This window comes from Crassostrea angulata, chromosome 6 (assembly GCF_025612915.1).
Source record: "Crassostrea angulata isolate pt1a10 chromosome 6, ASM2561291v2, whole genome shotgun sequence".
Lineage (NCBI taxonomy): Eukaryota > Metazoa > Mollusca > Bivalvia > Ostreida > Ostreidae > Magallana > Magallana angulata.
In genome coordinates this window covers 52,039,833-52,065,656 of record NC_069116.1, presented here as the reverse complement: position 1 = coordinate 52,065,656, position 25,824 = coordinate 52,039,833, and the positions used below count along the sequence as shown (strand labels likewise).

Sequence of the window (25,824 nt, the reverse complement as noted above, 5' to 3'; positions counted from 1 at the left end):
ATCAAATCTATATTACCACATGTGACGTTTCACTCGAGTTATTTTTAGCGAGCAAAATATCAACATTAATATGGCGAGAATATGTGTTTTGGGAGCTGGAGTGGCAGGGCTGTCGTCTGCTGTAAATATACAGTCGATATTACCGGAAGCAGACATTACGTTAATTGCTGATCAATTCAACAAAGAAACCACCAGCGATGGTGCAGCAGGGCATTTTGGTATGAATACAGAGAGAACAAATACTGACATACGCAGATTAAGGTAACTCTCTCTCTCTCTCTCTCTCTCTCTCTCTCTCTCTCTCTCTCTCTCTCTCTCTCTCTCTGTACGTGTGCAATTTTTACTTTCATTGAAAGAGGAAGCACGTTAATTTGAGAGCTTCCACTTCAGATGCTGGACCAGAGATTCATTTGAGTGGTACCATAAAATTTGTACATCTGAAGATGCAAACATCGCAGGAATTCATAGGACACACGGATACAGACTCTGGAGGACCGAGACACCGGTAATAATGTCCAACCCAGACCACAGACATTGAAGATTAACAAAGCGTATATATGCTTTTTTGAAAGCAAATAGACCTCTAGTTCACTATGTGAGGTCTTAGCTTTTCTGTTTTAACGACATTCTACAAACAAAAGAATTATTTTTCATTAGGATATCCTAAAATTCCCGCAACTGTTGCTCCATTGATCACAAGTTCATGCAAGGATGGACGTTAAATATCTTTAACCAAAAACGAAAAAAAAAAGTTATACATAATATTTACATGATATCTGTGTAAACTTTGTTTTTAAAGGTCCCATTTTTCTTAAGCTTTTAAAGCTTGCTATGGATGTGCATTTCATCAGCATGACTAGAACGATTGAACTATTTTTAACCAAAGTTCTGACGAAAGAAGTGAACAATTTCTGGTTCAAGCACTGTGTATTCACCTACTGAAGAGGTGACTCTTAGGGCTTAGGATTAAACGCATCCAAAGTAATATGAAACAACTTCCAATATAGAGTTAGGTTTACTTTCAAACTATAAACTTTGCAATTTTTTAAAGACAGGAATTTTATGCCCAGATGTCTCCTTAAATTTGCAACAAAGACCAATATGTCAACAAGTCACATGTTGATTTCTTTAAGTGAATTAATAAATGTGTTTTTATTATGTGTATCCTTGGGTTTTTTTGTGTCGGAGAACCAGCTTATTGTCGTTTGTACAGACACGACGTTAAAAAAAACCTATGAATTGTTCGTACTGTATCAAATTTGAACATTTTAAGGCATTGATAAAGAGGTTACTTTGAAGACAATGCATCTAAATACATTATATCGAATTTTCGATTATTTTAAAGTACTTTGTTTTGTCAGCGGTTATCATGTGATTATGTTCAAACACTGTTTTACTTCTGGTTTACCAGAGTATATGCATAGGAGAGTTGATAAAATCAAAATCAGAATAAATATGGAAGTTCTGTAAAATTTATATATGCCACAATCTTTCCAGCCTCCCTTTCACAGCAGGTTTGACTATGGATGCCGCGCTCTGTCTAAATCTGAACTTCTGAGACTGCCTGGAAACTACACGTAAGATAATTCCTTAATTTGTATTTGAGTTCAATTAAGCATTGAATTATTATTTTTTGAAAAATGTGGTCTCATAACTGCAACGGTGTGTGCATACAAATTGAATAACACGCGCTAAACTAAATTATTTATTGACAACAAACAGGTATGGTTGGGAATTGAATTCACTGATGGTGGAATGTCGCCGCTATTTGCCATGGCTCATGAAAAGGTCACTACTCAACATCTATTCACGACTGTTACATACTCAACAACTAGACACAACTATACAAGTACTGAACAAATATACAGATAATTGTTACAATTACCCAATAACTAACATATACACAACTTCTACATGTACCTTACAACTTAATGTAACAAAAATAATATACTATAAAAGAAATTTAAAGCTGTATATCTGCAAACTTTCAGATTCACAGACAAAGGAGGAAAAGTAATTCGTAAGAAACTTATCAGTGTTGACGAGGTTGGTAATTAACTTTCTACAAACAGCTTCAAACACTTACCTTTTTGGTAATATATAGAATCACCCATTCAACTATTAGCAAAAATAAAACTCAAGTCTATCTTTATTGTTAAATATAAATCAGTAAATAATAACAAACTGAAACAAATAATTATCCTTAATTAGATAGCTGGAACATATGACGTCATAGTTAACTGCACGGGGCTAGGTAGCAGAAAGTTGTTTGATGACAAGGAACTGGTCCCCATTAGAGGGCATTTAATCCGGGTAAGCTATTAACTGCATTAAAAATTCTAGTATACAATGTATCAATATCCAAATTTTTCCTTGGGCATTGTATGATCTAAATTAAACATAAATCGCCATTTTGTAATTATATACTAGGTAAAAGCACCCTGGATTAAAACCCTGTTTATTGATGAGGACGACACCTATATTCACTCAGGGTAAGGAAAGCAAGCCTTAGTTAAATCAAGGTCGGGATAAAAGTTCAAAAAGTACATTAAAACAAATATTTAGATAGAAAGTGTTCATTCATTTATTCATTCATTCGTTTATTCATATACCACACTAACAGTACAACTTTTATAGGCAGTTCTGAGTTCTAGTGTATCATTAACAATTCCAAACAGGACTAGTGCACTTTAAAGCAGGCTTCAACAAATTCACATGAGCTAGGGGCACAAGTGAGCTCTTCCGAGCATCAGAATTTCGTTGTCAGAGGTTGTTGGCGTCGTCAGCGTCATTGTCTGCCCCCCCACGAAATAAAAATTATCAACAGTATTTTCGTCGCGTGAATTTATTCCAAAATGACGTCATTTTCCTAATTACTTAGAAACCGGGCGTTCGACATCTTCTTTCGTCTTTATACATACATCTGTATTTACTATCAAAGTCATGCTGAGTGAAATAATCACACAATTATTCAAGTGACTAATAAATTAAAAAGTTAAATTTTACTTTCACTTTAATTAGAGTCACTAAAATTGCCCTAAAACCTTATTCTAATATCACAAAATCTAAAAATATTTACCGTCCGGTCAAATAGCCCTTTGATTAACGTATGTTAAAATTATCATTTGATTTTGTAAAGTGTGTCTCTGTTTTGAATCTTAGATGTAAGCTATTAGCTTATTTTGAAATAGAAACAGTATTATCATAAAGATGACGGCATTGTGATATCTTAAGGGACAAATTGAAGTTATGAGAGAAAATTTAAATAATTTGACAATTTGAGTTGAAATGAAAGCTTTGAAAACAAGTAAAAATATTTTAGAATATATTCAAAAAGTTATGTCACATTTATATTAACTATTAAATTGAAGTATAAACTGAAAAACAAATTGTTGATGAATGATGCCCATTTTCATCGGTCGAATGCGGCATTCAGAGCATATATAGTTAGAAACTGCATATGATGACGACTAACTTTAATTTTGTTTTAGCGATTTTCAATGATATACTTTCAGAATCATTGACTAAAGAGACAATCATTAGAGGTAATGTGTAGTGTTAGACAATCGGAAACCCATGACGCCTGGATACTTTATTTATTTATCAACAGTTTTTATATTTTATGAGGCTAAATTCATTAAAGTATTGGCTATAAAAACATACTATAAAAAATTGTTTCTTAGGTAGGAAATGATGCTCCTGGGCTTGGGCGTCTTAAAAGTGTATATTGTAATGCAGAAGCGTAGGAAATCACATATGAAATGTAAAAGACCGTAGGCAAGGAATCGTCGGTCATTCAAATAGCATTGTATAGTTAATGATTTTATGTAGACAGAGCACAATTTGTCTTATCACATAAACACGAAACCTTGGCACACCCGTCTTCTCTATTTCAACTGACGAATAAAATCAAACATGTTCAAATGCCCCCTAGTCAATGCAAACACAATCGTTATATTTACCTTGCTTCTTAGATGTCGATGTTTCATTCATATTATAGCCTCTGACACGGCTAGCTTTCTTTGGCTACCATCTATTTTGTCTTAGATTGAGACTTAAGAATTCTGCAATCTTCACAACAGAATGTCCAACCTTTAGCACACATTATCACTAATTCCTTTTACAGGCAGGACACCGTTGTTCTTGGTGGAACTTATGAAAGGGGAGAGTATAGACTAGACAAGGACCAGCGTTACTATGACGACATCATGGCGCGATGTTGTCGTCTGGTTCCGTCACTAAAACATGCCGAAGTGGAGAGAACCTGGGTGGGACTTCGTCCATGGCGGCCCAGCGTTCGTCTGGAGGTAGAGATGATATCAGTCGGTGGTAGACGGCTGCCTGTAAGTAGAGAGATGACCATCTCCTGTACACTTGGTCAGTCAAATGCAAATCTCTGTCATTTAACTTCAGAAGTTAAGGTATTCTTCATTTAATAATAATTAAATCCCTATGACTAATCAGAAAGAACCTTAATTGACATATTTATTTTGGCTTGCATTGGTAGGTAGTTCATAACTATGGTCACGGCGCAGACGGGGTCTGCCTCAGCTGGGGGTGTGGGGTGGAGGCAGCCAACCTTGTCAAGCAGCAACTGACAAAAACAGGTGCCCCGAGGCTGGTGTCCAAGTTATGACACACAGGACCGAATTTCAAAGTTAACGTAATTACAATCAAACAACTGTTTGATATAAGTAGACAATAATATGATTCTACGCTAAAGGGAAAAAGTGAATACATGCACATGATCATATGCATATCTTATACAATTACCTTCTTAATGAATTCATTTGTGTTGTTATCAAGTTGCCGATTGTGTAACAGAAGATTAAGTCACCTATACATAAAGTTACATGATAACACATGCACACATTTACATGTACACGCAATAGACATTTTTTGTAATTCCATGATAATTTGAACAGGCCGAAAACGTGGTATAATTATGATAGATGCAACATACGTAGCTGTACGTACATCAGACATGGTTAAATGAAGTGAACATGACAACTTGTACATTTACTCTGGTTTTAATGATGTTCGGGGGAATCATGTTCAAAGATACGTAAAAAGGTGAAGTAGACCTAGCAATACAATAAGTTATTTAAAAACACTGAAATGAACATTAAATTTCGTTAATCAACTCATCAACAAAATCCACGATACTTTGTATTTAAAGAATATTGATAATGACAGTACTTAAATTAATTCAAATTACTTGTACCTATTCAAGACATGGCAACTTGTACATGCAGTAATTTGACAACTTGTACATGTACAATGTATAGAAAGTGTTAGTAACAGTAAAAAAGTTATAACGTTATCCGACTTTGATTATTTTATTACTGTAAGGTTTTTCATGTCATTTAAATATTGTTTTACCTAGATATTTCATTTTGGTTTGTTTTGTATCATATACAATAAACTCATTTTTAGTTCAGGTTTCTTTGAGGTTTTACATTATTGTTCCTGCTTTTTCCTAGAGGAGCAATTGCTTTATGCTTAAAATATTCTATGACACCGTGACATTCTCCCCTCTTTAAGAAAATGTCTCCTGGCTTTCAAATATGAAAGGAAATTACATTTGAAATAACAAGAGGCCTTCAGGACCTGTGTCCCACATTCCTCAGATTGACATGTCAGAGAGTCTCGTGATTGCATTTTAAGTTTCATTCTGAAATCTAAACCTTAATCTGAGACTCATCTGACTGTTAATCTGATTACATTGTTTGGTGTATGAAAAATATTAATCATGCATACAGCTTATTTCTTCAAGTATACAATGTACAAGATATTAAAGAAGATTTCCTAAAATCGAACATGTATCTCATTCAATATTTATATATTATATTATTATATATTTATTATATTTTCATGTTAGATACTGAAATCTGATTGCTTTCGACACAGTTTCAATCCGTTCTATGACCCGCAGCGTTAGCAAAACATTTAGCAACGGGTAACACTACGAAATGTTACATGTACATGCGAGTAAATTATGCGCGTACGGTTCACCGTAGAATTTGCGTCAGAAAGAAAAAAGCAGTTAAGTTTTTTTTATACTAAGACATTACGTATAATAAAATAAATAGTTCCTGATTGGGATTGCAACAGTTGAAAGTTACGCCCCGAGAAAATCATTGTCAACCGATGTGAAACCTGTACGTACCAGTACTAAGATTAATCAAAGTACTGAAGTACTGAAAGCCGGGCTCTTTTGGTGTGTCTTTATGCATATTGTGTAGTAAAGACTGAAACTCTCTCTCTCTCTCTCTCTCTCTCTCTCTCTCTCTCTCTCTCTCTCTCTCTCTCTCTCTCTCTCTCTCTCATGCTTTTAATGTCGGCAAAGCATCAGAGAGCGACCAAATTTTGTAAGCGGCTATAAACAAAAAATATGTCTGTCTAGTAGAAGTTAAAAAGTTCAACAGTTGCTGCCTTGAATTTTGCAACAAGCATTATATATTTAATCCCCGTTTCTTCATCGCGCAGCAAAGTAGTTCATGGAAATTCATGCGCATTGTTTGTGTCCAAAATGCATAGTAATGTTTTAAAAACAAGTTATTAATAAGAAAACTAAAAAAGATAGACAATTCATTCGAAATTTAAAAAAAAGAAACAAAATGCCAACACTTTTGACAAAACGTGACTCTTTGTGTAACTATTTGGTATAGCGGAAGCTTTACCTTGACGCTGTTTGGTTTTTTGTTTATTTGTGCTATTTATATTAACATTGGCGATTTGCCTGCCTATAGCCAGGACTCTGCTTTCAGCAGAGCCCGGCTAAAAAGCATGTTTTTATTGACTACAGGTATAATGTGTTTATAAAAGTAATACAAGTATGATAATGTGGCAAGTTAATTCCTCTCCGATATATAGGCAGAGCTTTACTGACCAATGTAAATGTGTGTGAATGCTTTATATTTGTATCTGAGTAGTTGTAGAACAAAAAGCCTTTAAAATCTCACGACCTTTCATTTGATATCAGAAAAAGGGGCTGATGCCTAAACTTATGGACCCAGAAGGGCCAACAGACTTCATGTATAAGGTAAGTAAACTCTTTAATGACACCGTTTTGTTACCGAAACAAAAATGTTTGTTTTGCAATCTGCAACCATATATTATAAGATGTTTGTCACGTGTTACGTAATCAACGGCCATAAGGGGCCGTAATACAACATTTTTGACACTTTATATCTCAAAAATGAAAAAAAAGAAGCAGTAGTGAATAAAAACTTGTCCTGTATCATGTATTTGCAAAATTATTTACAGGACCTTTAATTTGATACGAAGAAAAAGAGACTGCCCCCCCCCCCCCCTTCGAATTAGGGGCCCAAAAGGCTCTAAATTCTTTTGATCATAACTCTATACTGAGCAACAATTTGTCTTATAATACTTAAGTAGTTACGTTTACTTTAAAGTTACCAACCTATACAGTACCATAATTGTTTTACTCATGTGTTTCCTAAAAAGTTGTTTTAAGGGTCTTAAAAAATAAATCTTTAAACGAATGTAACTCAACTCGATAATTGGAAAAAAAAATGATAAAACCATAAAACGAAAGCTGTTTTGCTTGACAATATGTCATCTTCTAAAATGTTGGTAAAGAATCCCTTTAAGAAGGAATGGGACCAGCCCTTATATTTCGTTAACATATAGAGCAAACATTGTTTAGTGTAGTACACACGAATTTTGATTTGACATCGTGAAAGGGACTTGCCCTTCTAATTGAGGACCAGACAGGGGTCTAAAGTTTTTCTTAATATAACTTTAAAATGAGAAAGTTTAACGTTCAAAATCATTATGTAAAGTCCGGTGTACAAAGATCGACAGATATGAAAACATTATCTTCAAATTGCTGTCTGAGAGTCTTAAAGGCACCAATTTCATTTGATTTACTACTTTACACTTCAAAACGTCACAAAAATACGTGCATTTGTTAACACGAAAAATTAAAGAATTGTTTGGTTTAAAGGGAAAGGTGGACAAAAATTATGACATTTTTAAACTTCATAATCAAGTTTTTCATTTAAAGAGACTTTCACACGGATAGCATGTGAGACATTAACTTTTATAGATCACCAAACACACTAACATGTAGGCCTAGGATTGATACGAGGGTTAATCAAGTAGTATTGTCGCCTTTGCAATATTATCATGAAACTCGCGGTAATGACAACATTTCGAACTAAAAAAATATTTACATATATTTATTAAGATCCGAATATCTTTTCGCAGAATTATATTTACTTCTGAAGACAACATTGGAGGGAGGTAAGGACAGCTGCCGCTAGCCCTCGACGACGGTATTTATGAAGTCTTGACGTTTTGTTTTAAATTCATACTTCTGTGCTTTGCAAAGAAATGGTCGGAATGCTATAATTGTAATCGTTTCTATTTAATATCGATAATGTGTCTGTAACTTTTGGTCGTCACCGGTAACAGACAAAGTTCAACGTTCTATTATTGCAATTTTCATTAGGCTTTTCCAGAATGTTATAAAAATAATACACAGCATTGAAATTGGTAAATACTTGAAAATTGCATTTCTTCTGTTGAGATACGCCGTCATAAAGTTATGTGTGCCAACTTTGTAAAACGACGAAACACACGATCAATGAAGGAATCTGAGGAAAACAACGTACTATTTTGAAATCATTATGGTAGTAACACAAGCAATTTTGTTATGGAGTATATGATTCTACCTTTGGTCAAACGGCGAATGCAGGATGACTGTCAGTTAAATCAAGAACTACGACGTTATAAAAGGGTCGTTATTACTCAACGTCAGACTGGTCGTGAGTCCTTATAATTAAGAGGCAATGCATATATAATAATAACTCCAACGTAAGAAAGAGGCTGAAGATTTTCAGAAACAAATATTGTAATTGGAGGAAACAGTGGATGACGAAGAACAGTACGGTCGACGCAACTCGCTACGTTCTCATACTGTGGAATAATGTTTATTCGTGGGGGTCAATGTCGTTGGTAGTCAATATTTACATCTGCTTTCTGAATTTTTACTCTAGATTATCTTGAAAAAAGGCAATCAACTAGGACGTGAATTTTATCTATCATGTGTGCCCCAGTGCCATTCTTGAGAGATTAATCTACCTTGACAACTTTCATTATTTAAATACTGAGCAAGCATATTTTAACGAGATAAGTGTTTTACACATGCAATGCTGGTCAAACATGTAGAATTTTTAAGTGGCTTATATTTCACTTTGTAAGTTGTCGGATAACATTCATGCCATGAAACTAATCGAATCTGTTCATTCACTTAGTTTGAGAGTGAATATGTTAATACCTTACAAAATTGAAAAAAGTTTTAAAAAAAAACAACTTTTCGACACGTCATTTTTTGCTTGTAATATATGTTCTAAATAATCAAAAGAAAAAACAAATACATATTACAAAAAAAAAAACAAAAACAAAAACCCAACAAATCTTATACTTGCCATTATATAAGGCTTATACAGAATCAATAATGATATGACAACTCTAATAATTTCCTGTGTATCGTTTGTATCGAGTTATTTTTAGCGAGGAACATATGTCCGTTTCCTGACGACATTAAAATGGCGAGAATATGCGTGTTGGGAGCTGGAGTGGCTGGGCTGTCGTCTGCTGTTAATATACAGTCGATATTACCGGAAGCAGACATTACAATAATCGCTGATCAATTCAACACAGAAACCACCAGTGATGGTGCAGCGGGGAATTTTGGAATTTTATTAGGAAGAACAAATGCTGACATATGCAGATTAAGGTAACTCACTCTCTCTCTCTCTCTCTCTCTCTCTCTCTCTCTCTCTCTCTCTCTGGCGATGTAAAAAGGAAGGTGGAGTTAGATATGTCAATTTTAGAGCTTCCATTTCAGATGCTGGACCAGAGATTCTTTTGAATGGTACCATAAAATTTGTACATCTGAGGATGCAAACATCGCAGGAATTCACAGGACACATGGCTACCAACTCTGGAGGACCGAGCAACCGGTAAAATATCCAGACTACAGGCAAATATACACCCTAAAGCGATAGCCATTGTGTGTAAAACAACAAAAAAGAATTTTCAAAAATCACCATTTCTTGGCTTAATTATATGTTGTAAACAACAACGTATACGTAATTTAAGAAATCTTTCATCTAATACATGTACTATTGATCATCAAAATCTTGCGGCTATTGCTCAATACTTATCAATAGTTTGTACAATGCTGTAAATCTTAAATACATCTCTATAGATAGCTATTAAGTTGGATCAACCCATATGATACGAGTATATACGTTATAGAACGTCCCAATTTTCCTAAGCTTTTGTCACGTATATGCATTTCTTTAGCAAGTAAAAAAGTTTTTTTTTTAATTTGAATGATCAGTAAAACTGGTTTGTAAAATCGATATACCACATCGTTTCAGCCTCCATTTCACGGCAGTTTTGACTACGGATATCGTATTCTTTCCAAATCTGAACTTCTAAAGCTGCCAGGAAACTATAAGTAAGTTTACTTCACTAATATGTATTTCATTTCTATCTGAAATGTTTGTTCATCAGTTTATAAACAAACAAGTGAAGAAAAGCTCTATGATGGTCTGAACAATGACAATTTAAAGGTCGTATAAACATATACAGTAAAAGAAATCTACAACGGGCAAATGGCTCAAACGGTATTTTAGAGAGCGGCAAATGTTTAAAAGCAGACATGGTTTAAGGTCGAGATCTAGTTAATGAAAGGTGCCTAAAGATTTATGAAATTCAAGATATAAATTCTTTTAATGCATGATGCTTCATACCAATATCTTTATTTCATAGGATGTACCGGGGCTTAAATATTTGGTAAACACAGAGAAAAATTTGGTTTAAACAACCATTTTCTGTGAAATATGAAGAATAAAAGAAACAGATATCGGAGTTTTGTACATTTTCAACTAATGAAATATATCTAGAATGCCTGCAGTTTTTTTTAAAACAACGGCATTAATCAAGCTCTTGACCTCCTTTTACAAATGATGTCAAATTGAATATATGTTTCGGGATTACATTTTCCGTGATTAAATATATAATGTCAAAATATTGTATAATTTTCTATTTCATTTAAAGCCGTAAAATACAGTAAAAGATTCATCAAATTAATTATGACATCTTAATGGTTTTAGCACCAAAAATACAGTCTGGACTCATTTACTAGATATTCACCTTAAGGTCGTGACCTTAATATTTACTCAAATATAATGTATAATCCAGATAGGGCTAAGGGGAGATTAAAAATGCTCTGAAGAGAGATTTTTGTGTAATCTAATATTACTTGTACCCTAGACCTAGAAAACTCATTAAAGGTAACTGCACACTCTTAGTCATTGGCACTTTGTGGGTGATAGGAAGAGGAGGTATTTGATGCAGAAGAAATTGAATTAAAATAAATTTGCTATGACCTTAACCTTTGACTTAGAGACTTGGTCACCACCCATCCTTTATTCAAAAACCAAAGTATGAGCCAGATTGGTCTTGAAGAAAAGACAGAATTGTTGGACGGAATGATTACTATTTATAATTTCTCTAAGGTATCTTTAAGGTAACCGTACCAATCATTGTAGAAAAAATAATTAATCCGCTGACTCAGATTATATGTTTTTTCCTATAATACTCACTTTCATCATACATGAATATGTATGACACATGGGCCACCAACCAAACAGTTGACTTTTGACAGGTATGGTTGGGAATTAAATACACTGATGGTGGAATGTCGCCGTTATTTGCCATGGCTCATGAAGAGGTAAGCATGTACTTTACAACTATATTCTTCTGTAACAATTACTCATCAACTGTACACAACTATCTACTACATGTACTCAACAACTATATTCTATTATTACAAATACTCGTCAACTGTACACAACTATCTATTACATGTACTCAACAACTCTATTCTATTGTTACAGGTACTCATCAACTGTACACAACTATCTACTACATGTACTCAACAACTATATTCTATTTTTACAAATACTCAGCATCTGTAGACAACTATCTATTACATGTACTTAACAACTATATTCTATTATTACAAGTACTCATCAACTGTACACAATTATCTATTACATGTACTCAACAACTATATTCTATTGTTACAAATACTCGTCAACTGTACACAACTATCTATTACATGTACTCAACAACTATATTATATTGTTACAAGTACTAAACAATTGTACACAATTATTTATTACATGTATTCAACAACTCTTTTTTTAAAAGTACTAAACAACTGTGCACAGCTATCTATTACATGTACTCAACAACTATATTCTATTGTTATACAAGTACTCATCAACTGTACACAACTATTAATTACATGTACTCAACCATTATATTCTGATATTACAAATACTCAACAACTGTAGACATCTATGTATTACATGTACTCAATAACTATATTCTACTGTTCAAAGTACTCAACAACTGTACACAACTGTTACAAGTTCTCAACAACTGTACATATTACAAGAACTCAAATGTACATAACTGTTACAAACTCAACAACTGTGCAAAGCTGTAACAAGAACTAAACATCTCTACACAACTGCCACATGTACTCAAATACTGTACACAACAGTTACAAGTACTCAAAAACAGTACAATCATAACTGTTACATTTACTTAACAACTGTACACAATTCTTACAAGTACTAAACAATGATACACAACTGTTACAAGTACTGTTGAGTTGTACATTACTGTTACAAGTACTCTACAACTATGTAGAATTTTCGAATACACTGAACAATGAAAGGAAATTTTAAAGATTTATATATATATATATATATATATATATATATATATATATATATATATATATATATATATATATATATATATATATATATTTGCAGGTTCAAAGAAAAAGGAGGGAGAGTAATTCGCAAGCAACTTAAAAATATTGTTGAGGTTGGTAATAATATTTATAAAGCAAATATATTGAATAATTTGTTAAGAATATATTGAGTGTAAATGCACATCTATGTTTGTTGTCAATTATAAAATAAACTATTAGCAAATTAAAATATGTTCCGCCATTAGATCTCAGGATCATATGACGTTCTAGTCAACTGCACGGGGCTTGGTAGCAGGAAGTTGTTTGATGACAAAGAACTGGTCCCCATTAGAGGACATACCATCCGGGTAGGTCCCTAACTGCATTGAAAATGCCGATCATATATCAAACTTAAATTTTTTCCTTGTAACAATCCATATTACGACATTACAACTGTATCTAGGTGAAAGCTCCATGGATAAAAACCTTGTTCATTGCTGACAGCGACACCTACATTTATCCAGGGTACGGGAAGAAAGCTTTTTTTAACTGGAGCCCGTGATGAAAGTTCAAGTAAACTCCTATACAATGTACTACCAAGGACACAAAGCTTCGAATTTGTTTCAATTTAGAAAGTGTTCATTATTTCACTTTTATCTCATACAGTATAGCACACTAGTAGAACCCCCTTTCAACGCAGTTTTAACTTCTAGTACTAGTATATCAATGACAATAACTTACAGATAATGAGAGGCTGTACAGTTCAAGGAAATCTGCAACAAGTTTACGAAGTCACAAACCTTGGCCATCACGTATTTTAAGAAGTTTGTATCAAAATAAAAATTCAAACTATTTTTTACATATTAAATCTCATCACTTAGCACCACCTTGACTTATCTAACCCGAAAAAAAACCCATTCAAGTATGCTCAAAGAAACTCTTTTAAGTTTATTCAAAAGAGAGTTCGTTGGAAAACAGAAGTGTACTATCAACCCATCCTTAAATTTCTCAATCCAGATAACGAGAAAATATGTTCTGTGCAATTTATACCTGCACTGCACATCAGAGATATGAGAATCACAACAACAAAATTCTCAAAGATCATAAAAGTTTTATTATAAGATTTTGTTGCACAACTCCTCTCTTAAATTTCAACTGACAAAGCAGAATTATAAGGGTTCTCTCAACAACTGGTCTATAATCAGAAATACTAAATATTGAGCTACTGGCCCCAAACCACCTTAGACTATAATGTTCTTTTTACCTTACTTCAAGTCTACGTAGAGGTTAATGTACAAACTGTGAAGATGAAGTTCTGTCAGTTTAGTTCATTTGGTATGAAGCTTTTCTACAAAGAGTAAATTATCTTACCTTTAAAACGATGGAGATAACACACTGTCACTTGCTTTTTTGTACAGTCAGGACAACGTAGTTCTTGGTGGTACTCGTCAGAGAGGAGAAGAAAAACTGGACAAGGATCAGCGTTACTATGACGACATCATGGCACGATGCTGTCGTCTGGTTCCTTCACTCAAACACGCTGAAGTGGAGAAAACCTGGGTGGGACTTCGTCCTTGGCGGCCCTGCGTTCGTCTGGAGGTGGAGATGATCTCAGTCGATGATGGACGTCTTCCTGTAAGTAAAAAGGTCATCGTCACTTGAAAATAGTGTCAGTGAAATGGAGATTTTTGTCGTTAAAGTGATGTTTAAGATAAACAGAAATATTTCTAAATAATTGCATGTACATGCATATAGCTTCATCATTATATATTTCTTTTTTGAGCATTATTTCATACTACTATGGACTAACAACTACTCACAATACGAGTCGCGACGGTTCTTTGGAATGAACCTTAATGAACAGATTCATTTTGGCTTGCATTGGTAGGTGGTTCATAATTATGGTCATGGCTCAGACGGGGTCTGCATCAGTTGGGGGTGTGGGGTGGATGCAGCCAACCTCGTTAAGCAGCAACTGACAGAAACAGGTTCCCAGAGGCTGGTGTCTAAGTTATGACACACATGCAGGAACGAATATCAAAAAATTAAACATTGTCGTGACTAATGTTAAAAAAACCTGCTGGATAATAATTATCAAAGCAGAATGGATAATTATTATGGTGCCAGGATAAAAGAAGTAAATAAATATAATAAATTATGTCATTATCTAGTTATACTTATGTATATATAAAGTAGACATATTGACATGTATTAGTATTTGCATGGTCATTGAAGGTCGCTCACTACACCTTGAAAGAGCTTCTTAAATGTGCAGAAAATTCCTTCATTATGAAAGATAACATGATGGATAAAATATATATATTTCAAATATGCGAAAAAAGTGCAATTCTGATGAAAAATTATCTTTCCAAAACTAATTCTGTCAGTGTAAACAAAAGTTCTAGGCGGATTCAAACTCATGATCTGCGGTTCACAAGCCCGATTCTTTAACCACTGAGTGATGACGATATACATACAAACAATTTAACAAAACATTTAAATCACCATCATATGACTTATTGTTAAAAAAGTACACTTCAAAGTGTAGTGAAATACCTTGAACATGTTAAACATGATTAACAGTAACTTGTTAAGACGGAGTTAACTTGTACATGCAGTAAACATGTTCACTAGCACATTTACTGTTGTTTCAATGATTTCCAGGATAAGTACAAATTTGTGGCATAGTGTATACTAACAATACACTTCTTAGATAAGTTTTAGAACTTGTGCCCAATCCCATTGTAATCATATTACAATAAAATAAATTCAAACCAAACAATACAATGTGTTATTAATTACATCGTTGTTCAAACTCATCAACAAAATCCATAAAAATTTGAATTGTGTTCAACGAATACGGATTTTACCACAGTATATGAAGAAGTTAAACTAGTACATCATGTACCTACCTATTCAAGCATTAGACATGGCAACTGGTACATGCATTCGATAAGTTAGTTCTACGGGGGGGTGGGGGGGGAGTGGATTGATTATTTTGATCTTTTCATATACATTTTCCAGTGTCTTTGTCTGATAACACACCAAGAATCAAGTTTGTAGTTTATTGTTTGATACAGTTCATCGATGACGCAAATGACCTAGTTATGGCGCAGATGGGGTTTGCATGGTTATATGAATGAAAATTAAGATTTTAAAATGTCAATAATTTAATCCTACACTTGCCGAAAGGTTATATAAATACATATAATTAATAAGCCGTCTTTCTTAAAATATAATGAGGCGTTAATTATGGTTGGGACATGATCAAAGGTATCATAAAGCCCTTCACGCTTCAACCAAATAAAGTATGATTCCTTTTTCCTTATAAAATACATCTTTAAGATTTATAAGGGGATGAATTTTTGAATCTAGTAAATATTCTGAAGACCTGACTTAATGTTCAATGTACATTGCTATTTGTTTCTACATTAGACTTGATATCTTGTACATGTACCAAGCAGTATACATGGCAACACTACATTCACACTATACTAGACCTACATCCTTGTAGATGCAGGAAACATTATCATTACGTGTATATATGCAGTAGAACTGTAAATGCAGTACAGAGAGGACAAACAAAGCTAAGAAATCTACGAAATTAAATGCAGAAGTAGTTATTTTTATACACACTGCATGAATTCGTGAGATGTTGAATGTTATGACTTCATGTTCAATAAAGCAATGAATTCAAATGAGTATTAATAATTTTATTGCGAATTGGTTTCAATTACTTTTAAAACAGAAGTTTGTGGACACAACTGACACTATAACAAATTGTAACTATAGTAACAGAAACAATAACTAGTCCTTACACATAAACATGATAACTTTTCTTACTGTTTAGCAAAAACTACCAACAAAAACAATACAAATAACTACTGGGGCATTAAAAGTCGTCACATTTTGCATTTTGCACTGTTGAACAAGCTGACACAAAAAAACCTAGTACAAGTCTACATATGTATATACTCAGTTCAGTAAACTTGTCTTAAAAATACAATACTGACAACATGATTATTATGAATGTGGAGATCATGTAAACACGATTGAATTCTTTACCAAATACACAACCTACCATACTATCAAACAGAAATGTCTTGTTCATTCAACCTCACTTTGAATCTATCATCTTCCAAAGTCAGAGTTTTTGATCAGGTGAAAATCTAAACCAATAGACTTGGGAAGATGGAATCCATTAGCCTAATTGTTTTCTAGTAATTCCTGGCCCCCTATGTGCTGTCATTTTCTCTTCACTTGAAGTTAAATTTTGTTTTCACCAGATATTTCATTTTGATTTGTTTCGTATCATACACAATAAACTCGTTGTAGTTGAGGGTATATCCACTGGGGTTTTTCACATTAGTATTTTTACTTTTTCCCAGAGGAACAATGGTTCCATCAGGCCTGGAAAATAAAGAGAGCAATATGTTATGAAAAAAATTAATTAATAGAAATTCTGCTTAAGACACTTATTAATATAAATGTTCCAAATAAAATTTTCCCTTTAAAAATAAACATGCAAGATCTGGGAAAAAAAGAACAATGGGTTCAATTTTTTTAAAATTCAATCTCCAATTTATTGGTTCTAACAAAATCCTGATTTCATCAACCAAAAAAAGATTATGAATTTACAAATTAACATAGTGTAACCTACAGTATGTTATTAATTTTAGCAATACTCTGTCCCATGCTCCTATTCCTTTAGTCTTAATTTTTATTTTTTCCAATTTCATAAATATCTCGGTGTTTAAGTTTCATTTACAACAATAATCCCAAGTCAAAATTTCTGTTCTGAACCACCTTACTTCTCTCTCACCATGTTGAAGAACATGGCTGAAAATAAAAAGCTGACGAGTATTTTGCCTTGGAAACAAGTCTGAAAATAACCACATGATAATGTTATGATGTTGTGAAAAAATTTCAAATGAAGAAGTAATCAGACTTTTCCCTTTATAAATTCCCTTCAGTTAACATCCATTCTTTTCAAATTTTTTTTTCACGGTAAAAAGAGGAAACATGTCAATTAGGAAATTTCAAACATTTACCTGACATTGATTTCAACTGTTCTTCTTTAAAAAGCATGTGTATTTATGCAATAAACATCAAATTTGATGGCACAAGGAACATGGGACAGAGTTTAGTATACCTGTGTGAAACTTACAGTATTTTATTTTTGGTGGGGTCAGGTGCCACTGCCCCCAACCCTCTCACACTGTGTTTTCCAGCTGGTAACTTGTCGGCCTTGTAGTCTGCTGCAAGTAGGTCATTAGTGGTTCCCAAGGATACCTACTCAAGTAAGGGGGTTTAATGTAAAATCTTCAAGTTCACATCATTATCAAGTTGATCGGACAAACAAACATTTTTAAGCAAGGGAATAAAATGAAGTGAGTAAAATAGTAATCTTATGATTGTTACTCAAATCAAGAAAAAGGCTATCAGGTCCATGCATTTCTGTTCATATTTGAATATATAATCAAAAGACTACATGTATATCTGAATACGTACCTCACACAATAACAATAAGCCCACATTTTTGGAACGTGTTGCAAAGCAGTAGTTGGCACTTTTGCTCGACATATCCGCAAAATAGACTCCCTTTCCAAACTACAACAATCATTGATCAAATTAGTATGTTAATTTTACTCTGAACCAGAAGTTCATGTCACCAATATTTTACAAATCAAAATTATGTACTGTAAAAATGATCTCAATTAAATAAATTCTTTACAACAATTTGTTTAAAAACATGGAAACTGTCCGTGAAAAAGATATTCCCAAACACAAGAAGCACCCAATGTTTCAAGAATTCTCTTGGAGTACCTACCATATACCCAGTAACAGGTGCCTCTGGGGGAGCTATCCTCAGACCTTTGGACAGGATCCCCACCCAGTTTGTCAGCCGAGACCCATGCCACAACAGCATCCTACAACACATGTAGTCTGTAATACACAGAAGTTTGTGACAACAAAAATTATCTCCATGTCCACGCCAAGGTTTCTGAGGTACCGGTACTTACTTGTTGCTATGGTCTATGAATTGTTCTGCTTCATTTTCTTTTTCTAATTCGAAAACATCTTCTATTTGCATTTTATATTGGTTGTGTGTAGCTGCATGGGTGTTCTGGAGATACTCATTTATCATCTGAAATGAAACAGGTTCCCTTAAATTAGTTAAACACATTCAGAACATAAAAATTCAACCAGTCTATTTGAGGTAGAAAATTAATGTCATAATACTCATAGTTAAGCCTCTTATTTTTGTAAACTTTTACAATATGAAATGTGAACTTTGTTTTTAAAACAAATCACAAAAATGTTCACCCCATCCACGTGTATTTGCAAAGATACATGCTCATCTTTTTATTTACAGTCTTTAAGTCTGATTTTATTTGAGCTATATAGCTTGTACAAAGAATGTTAATTTTAAAACATATCACGGGCACATTTAATGAAATTTTCTGAAATGCAGAGTAACAATATATAATTACCTTGAAATCTGCTGATGATTTCTCCATTGGTTTCATTTCACACTTGAGAGCATGGTAATGTCTGTCTACTGGGTTCTCCGAGTAGTCTCCAGCCTTCAGCGTCTTCATAGCAATCTCAATGTCTTCTAGAGACTGGGCAGGAAAAGAAGAAAACAAATCAATTACTGTTACACATCGACCAAAATCACAGTTTCATTCACCACCAGCCTTTAACTAGGAAGAAAATGCAGACATTTTGCAGGGCAAATTATGACTACCTTCAAAACTTTCAGAAGAATAGGCAAACTCATTTTTGAAACATATTTAAATCTAAAAACATCTCCCATTTAAAATCAACAGTGCTATTGTTTACCTCTAGGAGCTGTAACTTCATTTTGAGTGTCTCCTTATCTCTGATCACAGGGGGTGTTTTCATTCTAAAAATATCATCAAAATTTTACACTACAAAGATATTGTGTAATCCATTCTTAAAGAACAAACAGATAAAAAAAACTGCAAGAAAAACCATTTGTTTCATACCCAAAATCATGTGGAATTCTAGTGTAGAAATCACTGCAGGCATCTGTGAGTTTTCTGCCAAAGTCACCCTTCTCTATACAGGTGTCAATGATCTTCAGAGCAGAGTAGCCTGCCTTGATCTGCTCGCTGGTCAACTTTCCTGGAAACACAAAACTAGCACTGTATCTGACATTGATTTTAACATCATACCAATGTAACACATTCAAGATCACATATATTACATATATCTAGTATTAACTTGCCTAGAGGAGCCTTCACACAGTCGTATTTCATTTCTCTCACTGTGTCCTCCATGCTCTTTACATCACATATCAAAGTCAGCAAATCCTAAAATAATGTGGAAAGATTTAGCACCATGTGACTTTAAAAACAACAAAAGCTAAAATTACAACAAAGTTGCCATTTTTCCTTCAGATAGCTTACTGTTGACTGATGCCTTAAATACTAAGTATAGCTATTTCTGGTTTAAAATTTCCATATAACTAGTTCTCTGTTAAAAAACAAACTCAAAATAATTTCTATAATCACTAGCTTATAATGCTTGATTGCAATGAAAGGTCTGATATCCCATGGATTCTTTACCTGAAGTCTTTTATCTAGCTTAGAGTCTGGAATTTTGACATCTGATTTCTCCTTCTTGATTTTAACAAAATCTGTTTCATCCTCACCCTAAAACATGAAACCAAAAAAGCTATTTAAATGCCAAGTCATGTCTGTTTAAAGAAAATATAAAAACATCAAACAGGCATAACTTCATCTACTGACCAATCCAAATGTACAATATAACACAAGCTTTTTTGAAAAAGAGAGTGTGAAAATAATTTTCTTTCTTTATAAAGTAAAGTTTTTATTATTAGTAATAAACTTAAACAATTACACTAATACCTTTGCCCCATAGTCAATATCCAGTAAGTCATATTTTCCTGGTACTTTCTCAAAATCCTTTCTCTGATACCAATCATTTTTGGTTTTATCTTTAAACCTTTAAAAAATATGTAATAATTAGCATGTGAAAAAGACAGAAAGTCTTACAATTACATGTATTTGTCAATCTAATAACATCACCTAATTTAACTTGATATTCAATTCTAAAAAAATAAAGTCCTAAGCTATCTCATACCATTGCTTACTTTACCTACTCAAATGTATATGTACAATGCTACTGACTCTGATTTTCAAAGAAAAAATTGAAAATTTTATTGATGTTTAGTTTTACAATCTGAATCAATCCTCTTACTTCTTGGTGAATATATCCTTGGCTTTGTCTAGGTCCGCTCCGCAAGGCACCAGATTGTTCTGTCCGCTATATCCAACACGCCCCCATCTCTGCCACACATGATAGGCAGTCTTGCTGTTCTCTTTCAGTAGTTGTATTAGATAATACTTATTGTTGTTATTTCCTACATTGGTCTAAAAATAAAACAAAATTTAATATAATGAGAGTGTGCAGACAAATCCATAGAATTTGGTTAACAAGTTTAGTGGTAAATTCTTTAATCTGTCTAAAACTCCCAACTACATGTACATTGTAAGTCTTATTTTGTAGCAGGTCTTTATACATTAATTAGGTTTCTTCTTTTTACCTCATTTATACATTTATTGTCCAGGTGTGCATCAAAAGGAATGACTTGAAAATATATTCAAACTTTTAAAGTAAACTTATAATTTTTTTTACACAATAGAAATCTTTCAGAGTTATATGTACATCCACTGAGTGTGTAGACTTTGCTGTGTATAACTGACCTGATTCAGCATGCAGTCCCAGATGTCATTGCCCTCACAGTACACCTGGGATTTCCCCATCATTGACGTACACTCAGGGTCCACAGGGGCTTTCCCAGAGATCACCACAGTGCGGACTGATAAAGAAAACAGTGTTCAGTAGAGCAAATGCTCAGAAGTCACATGTAGGAATACACAGAAAATACTTAGATGTACACTATACAATAAGTGCAAGTAAGATCAGAAACTGAGAAATTTTAAACAGTCAGATACAGATATATTGTCTTTGAAGTATTTCTTATGAACTTGATTGACACGTGAGTTAACAATTACTTGGTCATTAAATATCTTTATTCAACAGATCTTCCTTGAATTAAATCAAATCTTTAAATCTTTATTCCTCACTTCTTTCTTTTTCTCCCCTCTCTTCTCTCCCAGATTTCCCTTTCTTTCCCCCACTTTTAGCTCCTTTCCCCTTAGAAGGCCCAGATTCTTCCTCCTCTTTTGGTTCCTCTTTTACTTTAACTGCAGCCTTCCTCCCTGAAACCTTTGCAGGTTCTGTTTTGACTTCTGCGACAACTGTTCCAGATGCTGAGGGGTCTGGAGCCACACCGTCTGAAGTAAAAATGTAGCTTGTACATACATGTACCCTAGTACTATGACAAGCATACATGTTTCAATACATATAGATAATCTTGGTATTTAACACATATAATGTACAAGGTATCCTCAATAGTCAACACAAGCTAAACTTTAACATATTTACCTGGTAACAATTCCTGTCGTCTCATATTTTCCAAATGTAAACAAAGTCAATTTTCAGAGATGTTTAAAACTACCGGTATATAGAATAGTTCAGCAAATTTCAAAATTACACAATGAGTCATATATATAAACATGTATGATACTTGATCTTACTTGACTTAGCTCTCTCCACTTTGCGCTTGACATCAGTTGATAGGTTAGTTTGTTCCATTTTGCCCAAATCTATGGTGTAAGACCTGTGACACGCCTCCAAATCCACTTGGCCCCTCCCATCAGCCTTTTCTAGATCTATGCAGGTTTCAACACTGTATGGATTCCAGCCACCTTTCTCATCCTGCCACTGCCAGATGAAGAAGTCTGGAGGAGAAAAGTAACACTAAGAGAAAAGTTGCACTTGAAAAAAGGTTAGATTAAAAGAAAAGTTGCACTTGGAGAAAGTTACAATAAGAAAAGTTGTAATGGGAGAAAAGTTAATATGCTAAGAAAAAAGATGCACTGGGAGAAAGGTTACACTTAGAGAAAAGTTGCACTGTGAGAAAGGTTACACTATAAGAAAGTCACTGGGTGAAAAGTTAAATTATGGAAAAAATGTTAGACTGGTCACATGCTGAATACAACATCCTTGATGAACATATGCTTTGGAAGGGAAAGTTTGTCCTTTTTAATATTTTCAATTACGTGTATATTCATATTGTTTAGTTAAAGTCTTTAAAAAACAAACTTCACTTACATGTACATTGAACAAATACTGTGGAATTATCGTTGTTGTTGGTGGTTCATTATTTTACAATCTAATTAAAATTAGACTTGTAATTCGCTCCTCTACGATACGCTATACAAGATCTCTTGTGTAGAGTATCGTAGAGGAGCGGAAAATTACAAGTCTAATTTTAATTAGATTGATTGTTTTACCACTTTATCAAGAATTTATGCCCTCAATGCATGATCTGAGTAACATGTGTTCAAAGCTTCTATTTTTCTTACTGGGTTGGTAACTCATAAAATTACTTTTCCCTTGACCAATAAATTATGACTACCCTTAAACATTGTTGTTCATTAAATTATTTGACTCTACAGTGATCTCTTACATTTTTTTTTTAGACAGAGGTAATCAGTAAAAAGTTAACATTATCTTCTACACAAAATACAAAGAGATTTAGCAAAATAATTCAAAACACAAGAGTTCCTGAAATATTTCCAAATTTAAGAAGTCAACACAATCATTTTTTCTTTCAATGCAAAAACTCTTTTACAAATTAGTATACTGAATTTATCCAGGTAATCGATTTCATTTTTACCATCTCCATCCTTCAGACAGCAGCGGATTCGCCTCTCCCAACCTGTTGTTTTGTTCTTCTGTACCATTTTGTCTAGCTTAACCTGAATCACTACATTTTTACCCACAGTGAACTCCACCTATGTAGAGGAAAGAAATGATAATTATCCAGTTTCATCAATTCAATTCATCCATCTACTCAAAGAATAAAGACTTATATAACTACATTATAATACATCATTGTCACTATATTATTTCACTTATTCACAGTTACATGCATCAGTAAAGGGAACATTTAGTTAATATAATATGTGGTCATTTACCATTTTCTTTTTGCTGTTGTGAGCAACAGTGATTTCCACATTCATGTCTTCTGCATACCGTGTCCACGTCCCTTTATCTCCCTCCCATTCCCACTGAACGATGTATCCAGATATTTCTGGTCCATCCACTCGCGCTTTCTTGGCTGCTGGGGCATCTCCATCCCCATTCTCAGTTGCTTTTTTACCTAAACAAATGTTCATTGTATTCAATTATAGCTACAGTAATAATCACAGCTTAATCAAAGAACACAGACAACACTGATTGTAACGTTACATAGAGGAATCTGTGGATCGTCAGTCTTATAGCCAAGAGATAGCAATTTTAAACATTACCCATGCATCCAAGTCATACCATACGTAATTAAAAAAAAACACAAACAACAACACAAATTTGTATGCATTATGTTTGAATTTGAACTAAAATCTTCATAGTTCCGAATGAAAAAGTATCAACAGGATCAATATTGAAGTTGAAAGTAAAAAGAGGAAATTCGAACCTTTTCTTGCTTTATAAACATTATTAATCATGTTCACTGTTTACAATTTTATTTAATGTAAAAACAAAACTTAAAATGTTTTTTTCTTCTTGCAAACCTTTCCTCCCCATGACAGACAGTATTTTCACGTGTATTCCAAAACAAATCGTTTGTAAGTCGTGCGGCTTGCAAAATCGGCGGGTCTTTGTTTACAAACATTCATATTTGGGAATGCGCGTGCACAAAACGAAATTTGTTAAAAAATTAAAAAAGACCTAAGTATCCATGCACTCATCAGCTGCTCATATATACTTCCACTTTTGTATAATGCTTATTGTGAATCAAAACAATTGTTTCAACAAAATACTCCCTCCTGGTTTGTCTCAATTCAATTTTTAACTAACAGCATTGATGGCACTGACAATTTACTGTCAGTAACAATACAAAAATTCAAACTATCTATTTAAATACTATATTAAAGAATGGAATCCTAAATTGACTATACACGATGACAAAAAACTAAGCTGCTACATCACTTTTAAGCAAAATTTTGGCCAAGAGAACTACCTAAGATTACTTAAAAATTTTGAACAGAGGAGAAGTTTAACGCGTTTTCGCATTTCCGCTCATCAGCTCATAGACTTAATATTGAAAGAGGACGATATCAAGGCATTCCTCGACAAGAAAGATACTGTAATAGATGTTATGTCAAATCAGTGGATGATGAAAACAATTTTTATTCTCATGTGATCATAATAAGGCATTAAGAGATACTCTGTACAAATTAGCTAATGACTCTTGTAAAAATTTTCAATATATGGACAATAACCAAAAATTATACTGGCTTAATTATGACAACTGACGATTTACAAGTACTTGTACAACTCAGTGAAATGATTCTCAAAGGTGGAATATAATGGTTATAGTTATATATACAGATATAATATGCAATGTATTTACTTTTTTTTTGGGGGGGGGGGTATGTTACATGTATGTATATATACCGGTAAGCACTTTGAGTACAAGTAGACCAGTCTAATCGACTGTGCAGGCACCGTCCCTTGGTACTCTCTGTTTTCAGGCCACTTTGTTTCTGTTTAGCTGTTGTGTTCATGCATTATTTCACACAGTTAAATGCGTAAATCCCATAGGCTACATATATTTCATTGTATTAATGAATCATTTTGCATATTGTCACATTGTAAATTTAATGAAAATCTCAATTTCCAACATGACATTTTATTTTTTCTCTAATTCTTTGTTAATTGAAAACATTTACTTCAGATCCCTCGAGGGCCAGGGACAAAGCTAAAGAGTATAGGTGTTGTTTGTTTTGCTTAAGATTAGTGTCATTCCTCCCATCAAAGAGTCAAAACTAGTGTGAATAGTGATTGGTGAATAAATAAATAAATATAAAATATAAATAAATATATAC

The 25,824-nt window shown here is 33.5% G+C and overlaps 3 protein-coding genes across 3 annotated transcripts; 2 read left to right on the top strand and 1 right to left on the bottom strand.

Moving 5' to 3' along the window:
• The first annotated feature begins 65 nt into the window (after window positions 1-65).
• On the top strand, window positions 66-5,440 carry LOC128189168 (D-aspartate oxidase-like). The gene is made up of 9 exons (XM_052860665.1): window positions 66-261; window positions 391-505; window positions 1,498-1,577; window positions 1,723-1,788; window positions 1,992-2,046; window positions 2,212-2,313; window positions 2,431-2,492; window positions 4,127-4,343; window positions 4,508-5,440. Exons 1-9 carry the CDS (start codon window positions 71-73, stop codon window positions 4,634-4,636), a joined length of 1,017 nt encoding a protein of 338 aa, XP_052716625.1. The 5' UTR covers window positions 66-70; the 3' UTR covers window positions 4,637-5,440.
• A 4,087-nt stretch (window positions 5,441-9,527) lies between these two features.
• Window positions 9,528-15,143, top strand: LOC128188854 (D-aspartate oxidase-like). The gene is made up of 9 exons (XM_052860147.1): window positions 9,528-9,769; window positions 9,881-9,995; window positions 10,419-10,498; window positions 11,711-11,776; window positions 12,894-12,948; window positions 13,081-13,182; window positions 13,278-13,339; window positions 14,233-14,449; window positions 14,703-15,143. Exons 1-9 carry the CDS (start codon window positions 9,579-9,581, stop codon window positions 14,829-14,831), a joined length of 1,017 nt encoding a protein of 338 aa, XP_052716107.1. The 5' UTR covers window positions 9,528-9,578; the 3' UTR covers window positions 14,832-15,143.
• A 1,354-nt stretch (window positions 15,144-16,497) lies between these two features.
• Window positions 16,498-24,634, bottom strand: LOC128190568 (poly [ADP-ribose] polymerase 2-like). Its single transcript, XM_052862660.1, has 18 exons — window positions 24,508-24,634; window positions 23,914-24,098; window positions 23,613-23,730; window positions 22,468-22,671; window positions 21,955-22,164; window positions 21,571-21,686; window positions 21,065-21,237; window positions 20,713-20,809; window positions 20,410-20,496; window positions 20,070-20,154; window positions 19,828-19,966; window positions 19,661-19,724; window positions 19,309-19,440; window positions 18,838-18,962; window positions 18,645-18,744; window positions 18,326-18,424; window positions 17,982-18,106; window positions 16,498-17,224 (listed from the first exon to the last, which is right to left on the bottom strand). The coding sequence occupies exons 1-18, from the start codon at window positions 24,518-24,520 to the stop codon at window positions 17,071-17,073; spliced, it is 2,226 nt and encodes a 741-aa protein (XP_052718620.1). The 5' UTR covers window positions 24,521-24,634; the 3' UTR covers window positions 16,498-17,070.
• Window positions 24,635-25,824: the final 1,190 nt, after the last annotated feature.

What these genes read in the sequence shown, in the direction of transcription:
- LOC128189168 (XM_052860665.1), top strand. Translation starts at nt 71, where the DNA reads ATGGCGAGAATATGTGTTTTGGGAGCTGGAGTGGCAGGGCTGTCGTCT. An exon ending in ACTGACATACGCAGATTAAG is followed by an intron (nt 262 to 390) that starts GTAACTCTCTCT and finishes CTTCCACTTCAG; the next exon opens with ATGCTGGACCAGAGATTCAT. An exon ending in TCTGGAGGACCGAGACACCG is followed by an intron (nt 506 to 1,497) that starts GTAATAATGTCC and finishes CAATCTTTCCAG; the next exon opens with CCTCCCTTTCACAGCAGGTT.
- LOC128188854 (XM_052860147.1), top strand. Translation starts at nt 9,579, where the DNA reads ATGGCGAGAATATGCGTGTTGGGAGCTGGAGTGGCTGGGCTGTCGTCT. An exon ending in GCTGACATATGCAGATTAAG is followed by an intron (nt 9,770 to 9,880) that starts GTAACTCACTCT and finishes CTTCCATTTCAG; the next exon opens with ATGCTGGACCAGAGATTCTT. An exon ending in TTAGAGGACATACCATCCGG is followed by an intron (nt 13,183 to 13,277) that starts GTAGGTCCCTAA and finishes AACTGTATCTAG; the next exon opens with GTGAAAGCTCCATGGATAAA.
- LOC128190568 (XM_052862660.1), bottom strand. An exon ending in ACAACAGCAAAAAGAAAATG is followed by an intron (nt 23,731 to 23,913) that starts GTAAATGACCAC and finishes TCCTCTACATAG; the next exon opens with GTGGAGTTCACTGTGGGTAA. An exon ending in AGCTAGATAAAAGACTTCAG is followed by an intron (nt 20,155 to 20,409) that starts GTAAAGAATCCA and finishes ACATTATTTTAG; the next exon opens with GATTTGCTGACTTTGATATG.